The 20,246-nt window shown below is 42.0% G+C and overlaps 1 protein-coding gene across 2 annotated transcripts in view; it reads left to right on the top strand.

Annotated features, from left to right (window-relative positions):
- Positions 1-20,246, top strand: part of IQGAP2 (IQ motif containing GTPase activating protein 2) — a 250,661-nt gene that overhangs the window by 130,801 nt on the left and 99,614 nt on the right. For both annotated transcript variants that reach the window (XM_060235836.1, XM_060235837.1), the window contains exons 3-5: positions 10,909-11,065; positions 13,278-13,355; positions 15,347-15,423. In XM_060235836.1, the coding sequence (XP_060091819.1) occupies positions 10,909-11,065; positions 13,278-13,355; positions 15,347-15,423 (312 nt within the window). The remainder of the gene's footprint in view (positions 1-10,908; positions 11,066-13,277; positions 13,356-15,346; positions 15,424-20,246) is intronic.

Genomic DNA, 20,246 nt, shown 5'->3' on the forward strand with positions numbered 1-20,246 from the left:
CTACAAGTGTGCTGCTGTTTGCAAAATTGAGAATGAGAGGTCTTCAACTGTGGTTTCTCAGACAGTTTTGGCCGTTATGGGACTCACCTCGGAAGAGGTTCACAATTCCACCCTTGATCCTCCGGACTCTGCAATGGAGGAAATCCAGAGACAACATCTGTCAGGGTGTTACACCTCAAACAACTTTTTATTGGGGAATATTAATATTTCTTAGCTCAAAATGGTAGGCCTACAAGAGGTGAGGTGCATGGGATCTATGTCCTTGTCTACGGAGATAGACCACTGAAAATCCTTTGGTTAATAATGGATTTTATTATAGCATAAGTTTTCAAATAGTTACATCCCAATCAAACAATTTCAAGCATACAAGAGGAATACAAAAGAGGTTAGCTGAATAAGCAGGATGGGGGAAGGTGATACAATACCTAGATCTTTGCAGGGTAGGCTCAGTCAGAGGAAATACAAGGCCTCTGGAGGGAGATTTCTCTTGAGAGGAAGGGGGGGGTGAGGGTAGGAAGGGGGTGGAGGAAGGAGAGGATGAAGGGATTCCCTTTTTCCTTCCTTTTTCTTCTTCTGCAACCAGCTAACCTGACAGGTTGGGTTGTCTGTTTTCTAGGGTAAATTACATCACATCACTCAATTAACCTACCCAATGAGGGGGCAGAGTGTCACACCAATGGAAAATCGTGGTGTCATATGTGTAATATCCAATCAGAGACCATTCGTATCATAGATCCATACCCCAACAGGAATTTTAATTACACTGGCCAAATGACTTTATGGCCTTGTTTTTCCCAAAACTGGTTCCTTTGAAGCTCCCCAAAAGTGATAGATTTCTCCCTTAGTGTCAACCATGGATGGGCATCCATCAAGTGGTCAGGGGACTGGCTGACTTTGATGGCCTTAGCAATTAATTAAAGAAAAATAGAAACTTTGTTAAGAGTCAATATTGTGATATCAGTTTACAGGTTATACCACACATTCACAACAAGAGGAGTACTTAGCCTCTAACCTTTGTGTTTCTGCTGTCTTGCTCGGAGGAATACCAGACACAAGCCATTTATTTGTGTTGGAGGTTTCTTGGGTCATTCTTATTTCCTTATGCTTTGATAACAGGACTTTTAAAGGTTGCCAAAAGGAATTTTTATGGCACGGCCCACCAGTCTCTCTGGGCCCGGAACATTTTCATTCCCAGGAGCAGAAAGATGGATGCTTCTCAACCTTTCAGCTAGCATCATGTTGTTCTGACTTGTGGACCAGAACCACACTATAGACCTGCTTTGGGTCAAGAAGGAACTGGATTTGTCTCCCTTATGTGCAAGAAAGACCATTCCAATTCAAATGGGCATTGCTGTATCCAATTAATATTCTAGGGTTACATTGCAATATCACATTCCAGGGGTGCATGGCTTGGGAATAAGTACAGGGGTGTCTTCCTGGGTATCAAGGGAGCTCCCTTCCATCTACCTGTAACCACAGTTACGATCACCAAGGATGTGTCTTTGTGGGGTTGGGGTGCTCACATGGACTCTCTGTGTGTGTGGGGCCCTTGGCCTCCACAATTGACTCATTGCCACAAACTATCTGGAACTGTTGGCAATTCATTTCACCCTTCGGTCTTTCCGTCCCTTAGTAGCAGGGAAGGCAGTGGCTCTGTTGAAGATCAACACTACAGCCCTTTATTACGTCAACAGGCAGGGTGGGACAGTCTCAACGTCTCTGTGCGCTAGCAATAGAACTGTGGATGGAGTGTCTGGAGCAGGGCATCTATGTAAAGGCTGCGCACCTTCCAGGGGTGCTCAATATGCACGTGGACTCGTTGGGCAAAGGAGCAGCATCTCCACACGAGTGGGAGTTGCAGTGGTGCTTCCTTCAACCTGTGTTCCAGCTCTGGGAGTATCCTCAGGTGGATGTGTTTGCCACAGCCAGGAATCGGAAGTGCCCTCTGTTCTGTTCCAGGGGGGGAATGGATCCAGAGTCATTGGGAGATGGCCTGATGTTCCTGTGGAACGATTGGTTCCTATATCTGTTTCCGCCTCTGCTGACAAGAGTTGTCAACAAAATTGCAAGAGAAAGGCTGTGATGCATTCTAGTAACACCGTGGTGGCCTTGGCAGAACTGGTTCCCGATCTTGCTTCAACTAGCGAGGGGGGGGGGTTATCAGTTTCCGGCAGAGCCGGACCTTCTGTCAGCCCAGGATGGTCATGTGTTCCATCACAACGTGCCTCATCTGAAGTTGACGGCGTGGTTTATTGTCCTGTGAGTTCTCCAGCAAAGTCCAACATGTCTTTCTAAATAGTAGAAAGTTGTCTACCCATGCTTCCTACGACAGGAAGTGGGGGAAGTTTCTTCAGTTTTTGGCTGACCCCACAGTCTCACCCCAACAGGTGGGTCTATCGGTGATTTTTGTTTTTTTGTTATCTTTGGTGGATGCTGGACTTTCCTTTTCTTCTGTCAAAGTTTATTTTTCAGCGATATCAGCGTACCATGAGTCTGTTGAGGGGCATTCAGTTTTTGCGCACCTTCATTCGAAGAGGTTTCTAAAGGGTCTGCTCAGGTTGCATCCCCCATCAAGGGTCTGCTCAGGTTGCATCCCCCATCACCTCCTCAGTTGTGTGACTTGACTTTAGTGTTGGACAAATTGACTCGGCATCCCTTCGAGCCAATGGCAACATGTTCTCTACAGCTTCTGTCCTGGAAGACTGCTTTTTTGGTAGCAATCACATCGGCACGCTGTGTAGCGAAGCTCATGGCTATGCATTGTGACTACCCATATCTAGTTTTTTAGGAGTCCGGAGTGTCGTTGGCTCCTGATGTTTCTTTTCTTCTCAAGGTGGTTTTCCACTTTCACCTTAAGTTGGACGTTTGGTTACCCACGTTTTATCCCACGCCTTCCTCGGATGAGGAACGTCGGTGGCACGCTTTGGACGTTAAACATGCGTTATTGTTGAGTCGTTCTAAGAGTTTTCGCCAGGACCAGCATCTTTTTATTTTTTATGCTGCTCCTAACTTGGGCTCCAGAATTTCATCTCAGCAGCTTTCAAAATGGCTCATTGAGACTATTAAACTGTGCTACTTGCTAGCAAAGAGGCCATTGCCTGGGTCCATTCGTGGACACTCTACTAGAGCGATGGCGACATCGGTGGCGTTCCTGAAAGGCGTTTCCCTGACGGACGTGTGCAAGGCCGCCACATGGTCCTCTCTGCATGCTTTCATGAAGCAGTACGCTCTGGATGTGCATGCTCAGCAGAGGACTCGTCTGGGAGCTGCGGTGCTGCAAGCTGTCTCTTCTGGTTGACCGTCTTCCCGCCTCCAGGTATGTCTTGCTTGCTAATCACCCATGAGTGTGAATCACAGAGACCACGAAGAAGATAGACAGGTTGCTTACCTGTAACTGTAGATCTTCAAGTAGTCATCTGTGCATTCACACTACCCACCCTCCTTCCCCACTGCTGACGGTCTCCCTATGTTAGGGGCTTCCAGTGGTCAAGAAGGAACTGGCGGGATCCTCGCGCTGGCTCCAGTGAGCATGCGTACTGGGACGCCTGTGCATGCTCACGGGTGCCGAGCACGAAGAAATCGTAGGCTTTTTAGGTACCGATTCGGGGGATCGGTGCAGGCGCTATATCCCATGAGTGTGAATGCACAGATAACCACTCGAAGATCTACAGTTACAGGTAAGCAACCTGTCTATCTCATTTCACAGCTTTACAGTTTCATTTGTTGAAATAGTACCGTACCTCTTATGTGTCTGGGAACAGACTTACAGAAAATGTATTGCTGGAATTATTGGAAAAGTTTCATTCTTCAGACTAGTAGTGTTTTTTTAGAGGAAACAAGAATAGAGAATTGGGTTATTTCCTTCATATAATTTTTAAAGGCAAAAATTTATAGCAGCTTTCTATTCTGCAGATTGCTGTTAGCAAGTGTATTTCTTTGTTTCTTCATTGCTCAACCATAGGTTCTGCTAACACTAAAACAGTGGTAATTCTTGAGATCTTACAGTCTTAAAAGGGGGGGGGGGATGACTGAAAATATCATCAAAAGTTGCACATTCTCTTATTTGAGGATTTTTAAAATAAGCATTTCTGCCCTCCACAGTTGCTACTTTGCATCAAAAAATCAAGACAGGCAAGCGTTCCACATACCCCTAATATTTTATCAGATGGCTCCCCCTTCACCTTTTCCAGTAAATCATATAGTTACTGACAGTTCATGGTGCAATTCCTGTAGATTGAAGAACTTTTGGGGATTAATTATTAGTTTCCTTTTGTCTGAACTCTGCAGTCTAGTTTGAGCATCTAGACAGATCCAGAGATAATTGGCTCATCTTGGATTCTCATGTGGCCAGCTTCAGAACTAAAAATTGACTTTTCTCCTTTTATAGACAGACATTGGTGGTTTTACATTTCCTGCCTCAAGACTGTTCAGCTTGCTTTGAACAATAATCATAGTTTCAATCTGGCATTTCTGCTTTATGTATGCATTATTTTTTTAAGAAACATAATAGATTTGCAGTTTTGGGGGTGATATTTTGTACGATTTCTGGTGTGTTCCAGTAGGTTTTTGAAATATGTAGTCCAAAACTATCCCAGAGCATGTCTAAACACACAGGTGTTTTGCTAAAGCCTCTTAAGAGTTTTAGTATTTTCTTTAGAAAGTGTGTTTAGATTTTCTAGGTACAGAATTAATTTAACAAAAGTTAAAGGGTGTGAAGAGGGCCTTATGATTATAATTTCATCAATCAAGATGAGTTTACTCCTGTTCCATTTGTTTGAAAACATTTTCTAAAGGTTGTTAGTGCAGGTGTGGGTATTAACTACATATGCCAGTTAGATGACTGGTAAGATCTCTTCACTTTTCTATGACAAGGTTTTAGCTGTGCACTTAAACTTTTCAACAAATCCAGTAGGATTGCCAGCTTCCAGGTGGGGCCTGGAGATCTCCTGCTTTGACAACTATTCTCCAGCTGGCAGAGATCAACTCTTCTAGAGAAAATGGCTGCTTTGAAGAGTGGACTCTATGGCATTGTACCATGCTGAGACACTCCCCAAACCCCGCCTTCTTCCAGCTCCAACCCCAAAGGTATTTTCCAACACTGACCTGGCAACCCTATCAAGTCTTGCTGTCTATAATTATAGCCAATTGAAAGCTTGTTAAACTGTTTAGTAAGATTAGCCTCCTGTACAAATATACAAAATTGTCTCCCTTTCATACAGAAAAGTGAGATTTAGCCTCTCTGGGACAAACTGCCTCAAAATTAAGTCCATTACAGTTACTAGGCCAGAGAAGCTTCTGACCCCCTGTCCCTAGTGTTTGGAAGTAAAGTGGGAAGTGATAAGCCAGTACAGACATATGAAGAAATCTAGTGCAGAGGGAGGGGTAAAAGTCATGGGAGTGAAGGAGGAAATAATTGTGTGAATCATCCTAGTGATTCTTGGAATGTACCCCTTTCTCCTGATGTTTTACCGGTCTCCTCTAAAGCAAGGGTTAAGTAACATTTTTCTGTAGAATGAACCTGGAGTCTACTCTGCTCTGTCCCGTGCTAATTGTATTCTAATAACTGTATTCTAATGCATTTTTGTATTAGCATTTGAACAGAGCAGAGTAGACTCCAGCTTACAAAAGCATTCTCTTTCCCCTTGGTTCTGAAGGTCACCCAGGAAGCTTCCGCAGCAGAACAGGGATTCAAACCTTGGTCTCCCTCATACTAGTTCAACACTCCACCGACTACATCATGTTGCCCCAAAATGATGCTTGAGAGGTGCATATGATCACTCTTACCTTTGTCTGGAGTTCAGTTGTGATACCAGGAGATCTTCTCCCTCCACCTAGGGGTTTCTTACCCAAGGCCTGGCAGCACCCTCTGAATGACTTCATACCATCTGACTGTCATGACTAACTAGGCCTGACTGACTGCTCTTGTCCAGCAGCAGCCCCCCTATGACAGCAGCTGTGACATGACAGTCAGTACAGAGCAGGGTCTGCCAGGCCCATGACAGAGCAGGGTCTGCCAGGCCCAGATTCCTACTATGGAAGCTGATTGGGTGATTTTGGACCACCCACATACTTTCAGCCTAATCTACCTCCCAGGTTTGTTATGCAGATCAAAAGGGGGAGAGGAAAATGATGTAAGCTGCTTTGGTCCCACTGTGGAGAAAGAGAAAGACTGTCCTTTTCCTAGGCAGAGACTGCAGGGAGGGGGGTGGAAATGGAAAGCTGAAGTCAGAGGAGCAGATAGTTGGCTTGGAAGGAGAAAGGGTTGCCAACTCCAGGTTAGGAAATTCCTGGAGATTTGAGAGGTAGAGTCTGGAGAGGGTGGTGTTTGAGGAGGAGAGGGAACTCAGACAGGTACAATGTCATAGGCTTCATCACTCAAACTAGCCATTTCCTCCTGTGGAACCATTGCTGCCAATCTCCAGGTAAGACCTGGGGATCACTCAGAATTACAACTGCTCTTTAGATGAGCAGATATCAGTTTCCCTGGAGAAATTGGTATGCTCTGAGTCATTATACCTTACTGAGGTCACTCCCCTATGACAGCCAGTGTGATGTGGCATTGGCACTTTAGAGCATGGTCTGCCAGATCCAGCTTCTTGCTGTGGAAGCTGATTGGGTAATTTTAGACCACTCACACACTTTTAACCTAACCTGCCTCACAGGGTTGGTGTGCAGAAAAAAAGGGAGAGGAGAATTATGTAAGCTGCTTTGGTCCTCACTGTGAAAAAACACTACTTTTCTTAGATAGAGGCTGCGAGGGGAGCAGATGGAAAGCAATCCACCCCATCTCTTTTGCCCCAACTCTTCTTTCTTAGTCTCCCCACTTCTCTGATAATCTACCCCACATTTCCCCACTTTCTCCATTTCTCTTCTTAACAGCTTCCCGTTCTTTGACATACCTTGCCTCCCTCTATCTCTCCCTCCCCTCCCCAGCCCCACCACCACTATGACACTCAAAGCAAATTTCTAGCGTCCATTGTGTTTCTCCCCACAACAGGCATTATTACTAGTACTATCATAACATAAGATTTATTTTGGTAAAAAGGTAAATACATAAATAACAGGAGCAACATTAAGGTGACATTTGTTTTAGTCGTTATATACTTTTCTGTGCCCCCTCAGTTTTGTGCTCCCGAGGCAACTTGCTTTGCACTTGTTACAGCTCTGGTCTTCAATGGTAGGAGCTGGTAGTTACCATGCCCTCTATGTGAATGCTCAGGCAAAATATGAGCCATCAGCTCCATGTTCAGTGGCAAATACTTTTCCTCTTAAGCCTTTGAACTTGACACAACTCTTGTAACTGTTTCTAGGTTAGATTTGTGTGGGTAGGTCTGAAGCAACAGAACAACATTTTATGTCCAGTGGCACCTTTAAGACCAACAAAGTTTAGTTTTGGATATAAGCTTTCATGTGCACTGAATGCATGTACACTTCTTCATATACATTGAAACAGACTTCCTCAAGAAATGTACATATAGGTGGTAGGGGTTAGTTGCCATAAAAGGCTAGTTAGACCCAAGAGGCATAAGAAACTGGGCAATAAGTATAGCTAAGGTTGGACTAAAGCAGTTGGTAAGACTTGTGAATGGCAGCAAATTAGCATACAGATAATAAAAGAGTTAAAAACAGTTGTGAGAGCTAAGTTTGAGTCCGGTGGCGCCTTTAAGCCCTACAAAGTTTAATTCTGGGAATAAGCGATAATTGATTGACTTTGCATGTTTATTATTTTTGCAAGTTTATTATTTTTGAGGTGATATTGTATGAAGGGTGTTCTTTTTCTAATTGCTAACCTGCCCCTTTGTGAGAGGAAGGGGTCTGACTGCCAACAATTGAGGTGTTCAGAATAGGAAAATTATGCCAATGATTAATTATCATATGGCATTGTGTGTAATATAGCCAGAAGAGCCAAAGATTGCCTGGCAGCCTTAAGTTCTACTTCTTTTGTGGTGAACTACACTTTTTGGGAGGGTGGGTGGGCTGAGAGAGCTCTGAAAGCGCTGTGACTGACCCAGGGCTTCATGCAGAGGAATGGGGAATTAAACCCAGTTCTCCAGATTAGTGCCTGCCCCTCTTAACTACTATACCAAACTGGCTCTCTATTACACCAGTAGAAGAGTAAACAGTGGGTAAACTCAGCCAATTACGCAACATGGGAGCAAAAGCCAAAAGCATCTTCTCTCTATTTTTCCCCAGTTTTTGAGAGACATTTCATCTCAGTAATGGGTTTGACTGTTGATTCAAGGAATGGGACCTGGGAAAGTTCTGCACAGATTTCTGTTCCCCATTTCAGGTGTGTTTTGAAATGACTGATTCACAGAAGAATAAAACTTGTGGATAGAAATAATGATCCTAGGGTTGCCATTTTCTCCAGAGACAGGGGAGGGGGGAGGATCCATAGCACATATATGCATTTGAAATAGATAACAAAATTTTCTAGCATGCGGGGAAAAACTGAGTGGCATAAAACCAAAAAAATCCTAACCCACACTAACATCAAACGTACCAGGTAGCAATTTTATTTTTGGCAGAGGACAAGAAGATTAAGAGATTTGAAGAGGAAATTAATGAAGCAGTGTACATGATCAGTTCCACTAGGTTATATGGCAATGATATGAATAAGGAATTCAATTCTTGTATTTATAGAAATAGAATTGCTGGTATTTTTAGTAGATTTAATTTCAGTAGTTGACTGCAGTCTTATGTAGATTACTTTGGTAGTCTTATGCCTATTATACATGCACAGTCTACTGTAGAGAATCCAAGCAGTCAAGCCTTTAAGCTTTACTTCAGATTCTGTCCTGCTGTACGCATCATTCTTTTTTTCTTCAGTTTATTTATTCTGTGACTATAAGATTTAACTGCTTGGATTCTCTATAATAAACTGTGCATGCAGCCTCGCTTGGCTTGCTGTGTCCACGGGGAGCTGATGGCTCACTTCAGGCTCAGCTCTGCACTGCCTTCTCCCGCCACCTGGCTTAAACTGAGCAGCAAGAGAGGGCAGCCCAGCCAGGATTCATTTTTAACAGTGATCTGAGACTAGCAATAGTCTCATACCACTACACTTATGCAGCCTGTAAAAAAACCTAAATGTAAAACAATGAGGGAAACACCAGTGAATGGCAGAAGGTACAGAATGGGTGGAATGACCTGGATGTGGATGTGGGAGTGGCCTACGTGAGGCAGGGCAAGGGCAGGGGGGAATCTAAGGGCCTCTATATGCTTTTGAATTACCTTTGGCTTGGAAGTGAAGCAAGGGAAAATGTGGCACAAGAGCACTCTCAGAAAATAGCGAATGGAAAGTGAATTGAGTGCTGAAGGGAGGGAAATCAGTGCAGGATGAAAAAGAAATGCATGGTGAAAGCAAGACAAAATATCCATGCATATTAGGTCTTAAACTTTGCAAGACCCCGGTCTGCTTTCTGTACAGCTGAATTTAAAACATTCAGCCCATTCCGTACAAAGTCTTAATTCCTTCCTGTTTGTCTTCTGCTTATTTTAGAGAATATCTGTCATATCTGGTGTGTGTGTATTTTTCCATTTTAATCAGATGTCATGGTTTAGATTATATTCTAGTATGTGTTTAAATAAACTTCATGAGCTGAAGTAAAAGAGTAATTTCATGCCACATATTTGTAGGTGTTGATGCCTCTTGCTTTAGGTGCCTCTTGCCCAAACATTGGGCAAGTACTTCCCTTGATTTTTAACACTGGGTGCCAATTCATGCAACCACTTCAGAACTTGGCAGTGGTGGAGAACAGATAATCTGTGCTGACTGCCAGCTGTTCTAGCCTACAGTGAGCCAGTCGTGCATATGCTGCTGCCTGAAGCTGAATCCACTTGGCTTTTATTGTGCTTTTGCTAACCAGTATTGACTGTGGTTTCCAGTGGCACGCCAGAAACTGGATCTAGAAATGAATTCAGAAGATGGTCATACATGTACATATCTAGTTTAACACATGCTGAACCAAAACAGCTGAAGTCTGTACAGGCTGATTTCTCTTACAGTCAAAGAGGAGGGGATACTTTTGTGATATATACTTGAGAGTAGAGGTGCTGACTTGCTGCTTTTTTGTCATTAATTGTTGGATTCTTAGAGCAAAACAAGTTACAACAATTAATGACAAAATATACTTATCTGGTGAGGGAACAGAAATGCCGCTTGGATTCTTAGAGCAAAACCAGTTACAGGTGGCATTTCTGTTCCCTCACCTAGATAGGTATATTCAGATTGCTTAAGTAAATTCGGTCAGGGGATAGCTAAGTTTGTAGCAACCTGATGTGTGAAGTAGACTGCTTTTCTTTCTTGCTCTTGCTATCCATATATAAGCAACAGAAATTATACGTGTGGGGAAATAATGTTGTTGAACAACATGTGTGTTTCACTAATCTTTATAGCCATAGTGACTATAATAACAGAAATGGTTTATTCAGTTTTGTTTGCTCTAAGTATATTTATTGTATATTTCTTCAAAAATATCCTGTTTAAATAGAACAGTCACTTGCAAAGTATGCTAATTAAACACATGCTGATTTTCTTCGTTATCTGGGGAAAACTCAAAGACCCAGTGTGGTATAGTGATTAGAGTCTCAGAGTAGGATCTGAAAGACTTCAGGTTCAAATCCCCACTTTGCCATGGAAGTTTGATGGGTGACCTTGGGCCAGTCACACACTCTCAACCTAACTACCTCATAGGGCTGTTGTGAGGAAAATGGGAGAAGAGGAGAATGATGTAAGCCATTTTGAGTCCTCACTGGGGAGAAATGCTGGATATAAATAAAGTAAATAAAATATATATACATATATTTTAAAAGGGAACTATTGCTTTTTGTTGAAATAAACTGATACTACCAAGTATGACATAAAAGCAGATGCATTGCCCCTCGATAATTAATCTCTTATATTTGCAGGTGGATAGAAGTCTGTTTAAATGAAGAGCTGCCACCCACAACTGAGCTAGAGGAAGGATTAAGGAATGGTGTTTACCTTGCCAAATTAGCAAAGTTTTTTGCACCAAAGTTGGTCTCAGACAAGAAGATCTATGATGTGGAGCAAACACGTTACAAGGTATTCCCTCTCCCCCCGCCCCCCATAACTGGTGGTTGGTTCCCAGCACTGAAAAGAGATGCCAGACTGAGTCCTTTTGCAAATTAAAACTTGAAAAGACTTCAACTGTAGACCTCCAACTCTAGCAAAGAAATAGCACTTACAAACTTAAACCTTTGTTGAAATCTCTGTGAAACTGGTACTTTTAAGAATCTATTCTAGTTTTTGATGAAATTGAGTTGCAGTTAAGTACCAGTGACCTGACTTTGTATTCATGGATTTGACAACATCTGAGCACATCATGCATTTCAGAATTTTCGTCTTATAACATTTTTACAAGTTTCTTTCTCTTGCATTTTTAATTCTTGGCCATTACTTGATCTGCTTAGTGCTCCAAGAGACTTCTAAAAGTATAAGGACATCTACTATCATGAGATGATTCTTTTATTCTCTTCAGACCTGCATTTTTTTTTGCTAATTGAGGTTGAAATGAATTTAAAAGTAGGGCAAAGGATTTCTGAATAAGTAGGGTTTCATTTTATGAATATTTTTATAAATGGGGTAAAGATCATAAGCCCTAACCTGGATGGCCCAGACCAGTAGATATCAGAAGCTAAAATAGGTTTAACCCTGGTTAGGGTTGCCAATGGGGTAGAAGATCCCCTGCCACCAGATCCCCTCCCTGCTGCTGGGGCGGAGGGAGCAGAAGGAGGCCCAGGCTACATCATCAGCAACATCACTTCTGACATGTACCAGAAGTGAAATCATCACATTGGTGACACTCTGGTGTTTGGACAAAAACTCTATGGTAGAAGCTATTTTTATCATAGGTTCCACCCAATTACCAGAGAATCACCATGGCATCATGACATGCCGACAGCACTTCCAGTATATGCTGGAAGTGACATCACCACATCACCTACAATGTTTACTGAGCCTCCCTCCTACTCCTGGTAAGTCCTCCCCATACCCACCAGTTGTCAGGCAACACTAGCTCTGCTAGTATTTGGATGAAAGACCAGCAAGGAAGTCCAAGGTCTGGATACAGAAACAGGTAATAGCAAACCACCTCTGAATGTCTCTTGCCTTGAAAACTCTACAGGGCTGTCTGTGACTTGGTGACAGAGTTCATAATATGCTGGAAAGAAAGCAACAAGTAGTAGGAGGAAATAAAGATAGCTAACTTTAAGATTGCCTGCTCATGTAGAGTTCACTTTCCAAGTTAACTCTAAATTGACAATCTGTAACACCCCCTTCCACCCACTTCACATTAAAATTACTCTAAGCATTATCTCTGTAAAATTAAAACACCCAGTGCTTTTATTGTGAATCTCTCTCTCCCTCTCTCTCTCTTTGGTACAGAAACATATTTAGATTTGTATCTAACTAGTGTGTAACATGGTCGTTGGAGAGCCAGTTTGGTGTAGTGGTTAAGAGTGGCAGACTTTAATCTGGAGAACCAGGTTTGATTCCCCACTCCTCCACATGAAGCTAGCTGGGTGACCTTGGGTCAGTCACAGCTCTTTCAGCCCTGCCTACCTCACAGAGTGTCTGTTGTGAGGAGAAGGGAAGGTGATTGTAAGCTACTCTGAGGCGCCTTCAGGTAGTGAAAAGCGGGGTATGAAAACCAACTCTTCTCGTTTCCAATAATGATTTTCCCTTTCTGCTGGCTATCACGTTCTTATCAAAGATTCCAGGTTTTCACGGCTGGTAACATCATTAGGGTTTGTAGAATCTTTCGTGCTCGAGTGCCGTGTTCTACTGGAGAAAGTTTTCAGTCTGGAAGGAAAACTTTCTCCAGTAGAACACGGCACTTGAGCCCGAAAGATTCTACAAACCCTATCATGTTCTTATTTTCCTCTACTGGGAAGAAGGACTCATTTTTACTAATTGATACATTTCAACAAATATATGGTCAAAGTTTCTCCTCAAAGCTGTTTTGGCTAAAGATGAACCTTCAAACCATTTATGATTAAACTTGTTGACTTTAGTATGTTAAGAAACCCAAACTCTTCAAAAGTAAACAAACTATGGTTTTGTATCATTAACTTGACTAACTGAGAAGTTAGCTGATGTGGAAGAGTTTTGTTTTTGTTAAATAATTGCTTAGTGATTAACTATTCACAAATTAGATCATGATCAAAACTTCATATAGATGAGGGAAAGTTTTAGATGTAATTTGTCAAGCTGTGTAACATAACTATATGTTTCTCTTTCCTTTTTCCTCCGTTAGCGATCAGGTCTTCATTTCCGACATACAGATAATACAGTACAGTGGCTAAGAGCGATGGAATCCATTGGCTTACCTAAAGTAAGTAGTTAAATCTTGAATATTTGTTGGGCCTATGTTAAAACATTTGTTGAAATAAGAAGACTCCTGTATAGAACATAGCAACTGATGTGAATTGAAGCTGAAACCTGCATTGAATTACAACTCTAGAAAGGGAAGGGAGAAGCAATCTGAGTAAAAGAGATGGAATTCTTTTACTTGCCAAGGCAGCTGGTATCAGGCAGAACATGAGCAGGCTCCCAGCTGGCTGTAGTAGGCATTGTTGGGTCATGTATATGTGAGCTGCTTAGGAGAGCTGGCATTGAGGCTGGGAACAATAGGAGAAGCCCAAGTCTCTGCTCTAGAGATTAATGAGCTAGCTTACTGGGGTACTCATAAAACCATGAATTATGAAATTACTTCTACAAAGTGTGATTTCTTCACTCTCCTTCATTGCTCCTATTCATCTGTCCACTACTTTTGGACTCAAATTTGTTGCAGGCTTCAGCCCACAACTTTTTGACTGAATGCACAGTGTTGCCAGTTTGCATGTCTTCCTTATTTCTTCTTCAACCTTCTCACAGCTGGATTTATGTACAAGATAAGTAAGTGACATGTTAGGGCCTCAGATTATTAAGAGCCTGTAAGCTTTCAAAAAAATAATAAATTGTCTTTTTAAAAAATGCTGTGGAACCTTTAAAACATTGCTTGGTGTCTCAACATGTCTTAATCCAACCCTGCATCTACTGCATTTGCATAGCTTTGAATACCTTTGCTGATACTTTTTAAAAAATGAACTTGAAGAGTGGTTTTCTTCAGTTGCCCTTATTATTCTTTACAGTGTTATTTCCTAACCAGTTTTCTCAAGGGCCATGCTGTTCCATTCATTATATGTGTCTGTATTTATATATAAAAACTGATTGAGTTCTGTCTGCCACAGTATATCATGACCAAGAAACTGAATCCTGTATTAGGCTATATTGTGGAGGGGCCTGGGCTATATAGAGCAGGTCCCAGTTCTAAGGGGTAAAGTAGATGGACACAAAAAGCTATGTAAGTGACCAGCATCACAGGGAGCAGGCTGGCCTTTGTCTTCAGTGGTGTCTGAATGTACCCCTCTATCTTCCTTCATATGAAAGAGTACTTATGAACCTGCTTCATTCAGAGGCTGACCCAGCATCTTGCCTAGCATTGTCTCTAGTGATTGGCAGCAAATCTCAGGGGATCAAGCAGATTTTCCTTAGCTATATGAAAACCTTTAACAGGAAATGTTGGAGATTGATCCTTGGCCTTTTTATACATGCAAAGCAAATGTTGTATCACTGACTTTATGTTACCTCCCCTGCCCTATGAGGTAATATACACACTGGCTGTCATCCACTTCCATGAGTGAAGTTGCTGATCTTCAAATCACAATTGTAGTAGGAACATCACAGTTGCCACTTCTCACCCAGCACTGAATATTCTGCCTCCCACAAACTGGACCCTAAAATGCTCTGTGTGTATGCACATACATGTGCGTAAAAAAAAAAAGTCTGAATATGTTCAAATAGCTGTATCTGAAGTTTAAATATCTGAGAAATTATTTGCTATCTAATTTCCTATTCCTTCATGTTGCTGTGTAGTATAGGCTTTCAGTTTTTTCAGTTTGTTCCACTGGGAGATGATGTATTCTGTAACAAAATAGGGCTTTCAGTTTTCATATAATCATAAATTATATTAATTTGAATGAACACAAATGCAGAAGCTTCTTTAAGGTGCATACTTGAGTAGTCAGTGTTTTCAAGACCACTTCCATAATATCATTTTGCATTAATTTCATTAGTTATAATTTCTATTCTGTCTTGTATTGTGCCTCTTCAGGGCACGGAGTGGAATTTTAGCTGTTTGAGATAACGATGTGCCCCCAAATATCCAGTGAAGAATCATACTGAGCATCAATTTCATCCAAGTATGACACTCATTCAGTTCATCACACTGTCCTTAATTAATTATTGATTATAAAAATAACAATTGTGTATGTGTTTTTAAAGATCTTTTATCCAGAGACCACAGATGTCTATGACAGGAAGAACATACCTCGGATGATATATTGTATACATGCACTAAGGTAAATTGAGGCTATAACCAAATTTATGCTCAACTTTTTGTTTAGTTTTACCATCCTGTTTTTCTTTTAAACATTTCCAGTGAAGTTAGATAGCATGTTCAATTTCAAGTTTTGAAGACCTTATAGGAATGAAAAACTTGCTCCATGTAAATATACAAATGTACACCAGAACTGTAAATCTACTGGAGACAAACAAGCAATTACAGAGGGGGGTATCTCATTTCCCTTTCCTCTGCTATTTCCTTTTTTTCTTCTCTGAAAGCTCCTGTAGTCTTTCCTGTTTCTTTTTCTCCTTCCTATCCACCAGCCAACCTACCTTCACCTTGCCTTCAGTCTTCAGCTTCCTTTCCCCAGCAGTCTTTAGCAGGAGAAACTATGAGCCATGGGGAACTCTCTCAAGGACTTGGAGGAGACTCCTCACCTTCCTTTGAATCTCCTTCCCCATACTGTTTCCCCCTTTTCTTCACCCTATGCTTATCTTTCCCTGCTTCCTTCTCCCTTCCCATCAACTAACCTATCTTTTATCTGCCCCACTCAGCTATAGTTATTATTCCTTTATTTTATTTATACTCCACATTTTTCCACAACAGGGACACAAAGCAGTTTTTAATTTTTTTTAAAAAAAATGCCAACACTGTTGATTTTTTCCTTAACTGACAGTCATTTAATGTCTGGTTTTTGAAGTCATGCCACTGTCTACCTGTTGTGATTTTGAATGGAGCTCTTGAGAGAGTCCTCTGGAACACAGTTTAGAAATCATGGTTACAAACAGGGCTTTTTTTGAAGCAGAAACTCCTTTGCATGTTAGGCCACACTCTGATGTAGCCAATCCTCTAAGAGCTTACAGGGCTCCTAGCACAGGGCCTGCTGTAAGCTCCAGGAGGATTGGCTACATCGGTGGCGTGTGGCCTAATATGCAAAGGAGTTTGTGCTACAAAAAAAGCCCTGGTTACAAAAGTAGAGGGGAAATGTCCTAAAGAAGACTGCCATCAGAAAGATAACATGCCTAGTGCATGTGGAGATAGATCAACAGGTTGCTGTGCCCAATACATGTAACATTTCTGTATTTCTGTATAGTAGAATTCTGTGCAATTCTACATGCTTGGAAGGCACAGCAGTGGGTCTGCTCGTATTGTGTCTTGTAAAAACTGCTTTACATGTGTAATATTTCTATGGCACACAGAAGAAAAATAACGGTGTCTAGAAGGAAATTATACACCAATTTGGCAACTTTTTAAAAATTCAGGGTATTTCTGTTCCTCCTTCTCAGAGTTCTGCTTGAGGGGCTTACAATTAAAATCACTACAATTTCAAAAGCAAGCTTTGGACCAGTTGTTAGAACAAGCAATTGGACATCGGTGGCAGAAAAAAAAAAAACCCTACCCATAAAACAGAAGCAAACTATTTAAAAACTGATAAGATAAAAACCTTAATTAAAATCCTGGGTAAAAAGACATGTTTTGTCTTGATGCATAAAAGAAAGTTAAGTAGGTGCTATATGCATAAAAGAAAGTCAAGTAGGTGCCAGGTGAGGATCAACGGAGAAGCTGTTCCAAGGTGAGGTGCTACGAAAGAAAACTCCCTGTCTCTAGTTGCCACCCGCCTTACATCTGAAGACAGCAGATCTTAACTGGTGGGTTGGATAGTATGGGAGGAGATGGTCCTTCAGATACCCTGGCCCCAAGCTGTTTGAGGCCTTAAAGGTAAGAAATGACACTTTGAATCATGCCTGGAAACAGATGGGTAACCAGTTCAGATCTTTCAGCATAGGGATGAAGGAGCTGAAAGGTTGAAGGAGCTGGGCATGTTTAGCCTGGAGAGGAGGCGGCTAAGAAGTGATATGATCATCATCTTTAAATTCTTGAAGGGCTGTCATATAGAGGATGGTGTGGAATTGTTTTCTGTGGCCCCAGAAGGTAGGACCAGAACCAATGGGTTGAAATTAAATCAAAAGAGTTTCCGACTCAAAATTAGAACTTCATGACCGTTAGAGCGGTTCCTCAGTGGAACAGGCTTTCTCGGGAGGTGGTGGGCTCTCCTTCCTTGGAGGTTTTTAAATTGAGGCTAGATGGCCATCTGACAGCAATGAGGATCCTGTGAATTTAGTGGGAGGTATTTGTGAGTTTCCTGCATTGTGCAGGGTGTTGGACTAGATGACTCTGGAGGTACCTTCCAACTCTGTGATTCTATGATATGATTCCTGTAAGCAGTCCCTGCCAGTACCCTGGCTGTCACATTTTGGACTCATTGAAGCTTATGGACCATTTTCAAAGGCAGCTCCACATAAAATGCATTACAGAAATCTAACCTGATTGTGATCAGATCACTTTTTGAGAAATTGTGTAGCTCATAAACCAGCTGGAGCTGACAAGGTTATGTCCCATGAAGGAGACATGAACCTTCATAGTCAACATCCTGTAGCACACTGAAGCTATGAACATAGAGTGCAGTTCCCCCCTAAAGAGGAGGACTCTGCTTTTCGAAGCACCTTCTCCATTGCCCAACAGCACCTCAGTCTTGTCTGGATTGAGCTTCAGTTTATTGACCCTTATCCATCCCATTACCTTTTCTGAGCACCTATTAACTAGTAGGAAATGTAAGAAGTAAACTGTGTTCATCTTTTGGAAGTTGAAAGTGTAACTTTAATTGTATGGAGATAGATTGAGATGGATAGCTGTGTTTGTCTGTCTATAGCAGTAGAAAAGATCAAGAGTCCAATAACACCTCAAAGACTCCTCCCAGTTAGACCTCTAAGGTTGTCTTTGAAGTAGTATTTACAATCATGTTGTCAAACTGTTCTTCTGGCCTTGACATTCTGGGAGCCTCCCAAATGATTTTCTGATCTGTTTAAAATGCTTTACAGTGCATCTATTGCAGCTTTAGAAAAGTACTAGAAACTCACTTTGGAGTACCTTTGAATGAATTGAGGGAATTTGTTTTTTTTTTTAAAGAAAAACGTAACAAAACTAATTCTGGAAATGTTGATTATCTTGCTGACTCAAGACAGATGTGCTTAAAACCTTTTTGCTTTGCATATTGAATTAATAATTTCAAAATGAATTGCCTTTCTGAAATAACACTAAAAATAAATACTTAATAGAGTGAAAAACTGGAAAGGTAATTATATTCTTAAATGGTGTAGCTGGATTTTTGTTATTGTAACTAGTGGCATATTTTGAAGCAGTTTCCTGAAATGGACACAGGAGGCTCTTAATGTTAAGCTGCATATGAAGAAATGGCATGCCGAGTTCCATTCCAGTGATGTCACAGTCTTTCTTCAGAAGTTCTGGTGGATGTTGAACAGAATTAGGATTTCAAATATTTATATCTTCCAGTCAGTTTAAGATGGGTTAATAGATTGTTTGACTGCCATAATGAAACATAGTTGTAGAGTCTTACACAGACTCGTATGGTATATACATATGAAACGATAGAGTAGTTTTTCCCCCCTACATTTTATACTGTGCAGACTTGATATTTAACTTCCCCTTGCTAGTCGGATCTTATTCAGGATACATCCTAAGCCATTAAATGCAGGAGAAACTGTGGTTCAGCTTTAGGCTGCTATTGTAAATGCTTCTATTTGGAAGCAAAATCTTTTTTAACTTCCAAGGAACGTGGTCCCAGGTGCATGTGTTCGGTGATAGAAAATGCTGTCAGGTTGCAGCTGGCTTATGGTGACCCTGTAGGGTTTTCAAGGCAAAATATATTCATAGGTGGCTTGCCATTGCCTACCTCTGTGTAGCAACCCTGGGATTCCCTGGTGGTCTCCCTTCCAAATACCAGGGTTAGTTTCCAAATACCTACTTTGTTTCCAAGATGTGATGAGATCTTGCTAGCATGGGCTATCCACTTTAGGGCATATGTGCTTAGCGTCCTCCTCCCAGAGAGCCAGTGCGGCTTCAGTGCTAACAGGAGCACCACCGACATGGTATTTGTTCTCAGGCAGCTCCAAGAGAAATGCAGGGAACAGAACAAGGGTCTATATGTGACTTTTGTCGGCCTTACCAAAGCTTTCGATACTGTTAGCAGGAAAGGCCTGTGGCAAATCTTGGAACGTTTAGGATGTCCCCCAAGGTTCCTCAGCATGATCATCCAGCTACACGAAGACCAGCAAGGCCAAGTCAGACACTGCAACGACCTCTCGGAGCCCTTCCCAATAGGCACAGGTGTAAAGCAAGGCTGAGTTCTCGCGCCAACGCTCTTTACGATCTTCTTTAGCATGATGCTTCAAAGAGCCGCAGTAGATCTAGATGATGATGATGGTGTCTACATCCGCTATCGCACTGATGGCAGCCTGTTCAACCTGAGGAGACTAAAGGCTCACTCCAAGACAATGGAAAAACTCATCCGAGAGCTACTATTTGCTGATGATGCTGCACTCGTCTCCCACTCGGTATCAGCTCTGCAGCATATGACGTCCTGCTTTGCAGAGGCTGCCAAGCTATTCGGCCTAGAAGTTAGTCTGAAGAAGACAGAAGTTCTCCACCAGCCTGCACCCCAGGAAGATTATCACCCTCCCTGCATCACTGTGGGTGAATCAGTTCTGAAGACAGTCCAGCAGTTCAGCTACCTAGGGTGCATCATCTCCTCAGATGCCAAGATCGACAAGGAGATTGACAACAGGCTGGCAAAGGCAAATCGTGCATTTGGCCGACTGCACAAAAGAGTGTGGAGCAACAAGCATCTGAAAAAAGGCACAAAGATCAATGTTTACAAAGCGGTTGTGATGACAACCCTCATCTATGGCTCCGAATCGTGGGTTTTATACCGTCATCACCTGCGACTCCTTGAGCGCTTCCATCAGCACTGCCTTCGCACCA

The sequence above is a fragment of the Heteronotia binoei genome, chromosome 4 (genome assembly GCF_032191835.1).
Source record: "Heteronotia binoei isolate CCM8104 ecotype False Entrance Well chromosome 4, APGP_CSIRO_Hbin_v1, whole genome shotgun sequence".
Classification (NCBI taxonomy): domain Eukaryota; kingdom Metazoa; phylum Chordata; class Lepidosauria; order Squamata; family Gekkonidae; genus Heteronotia; species Heteronotia binoei.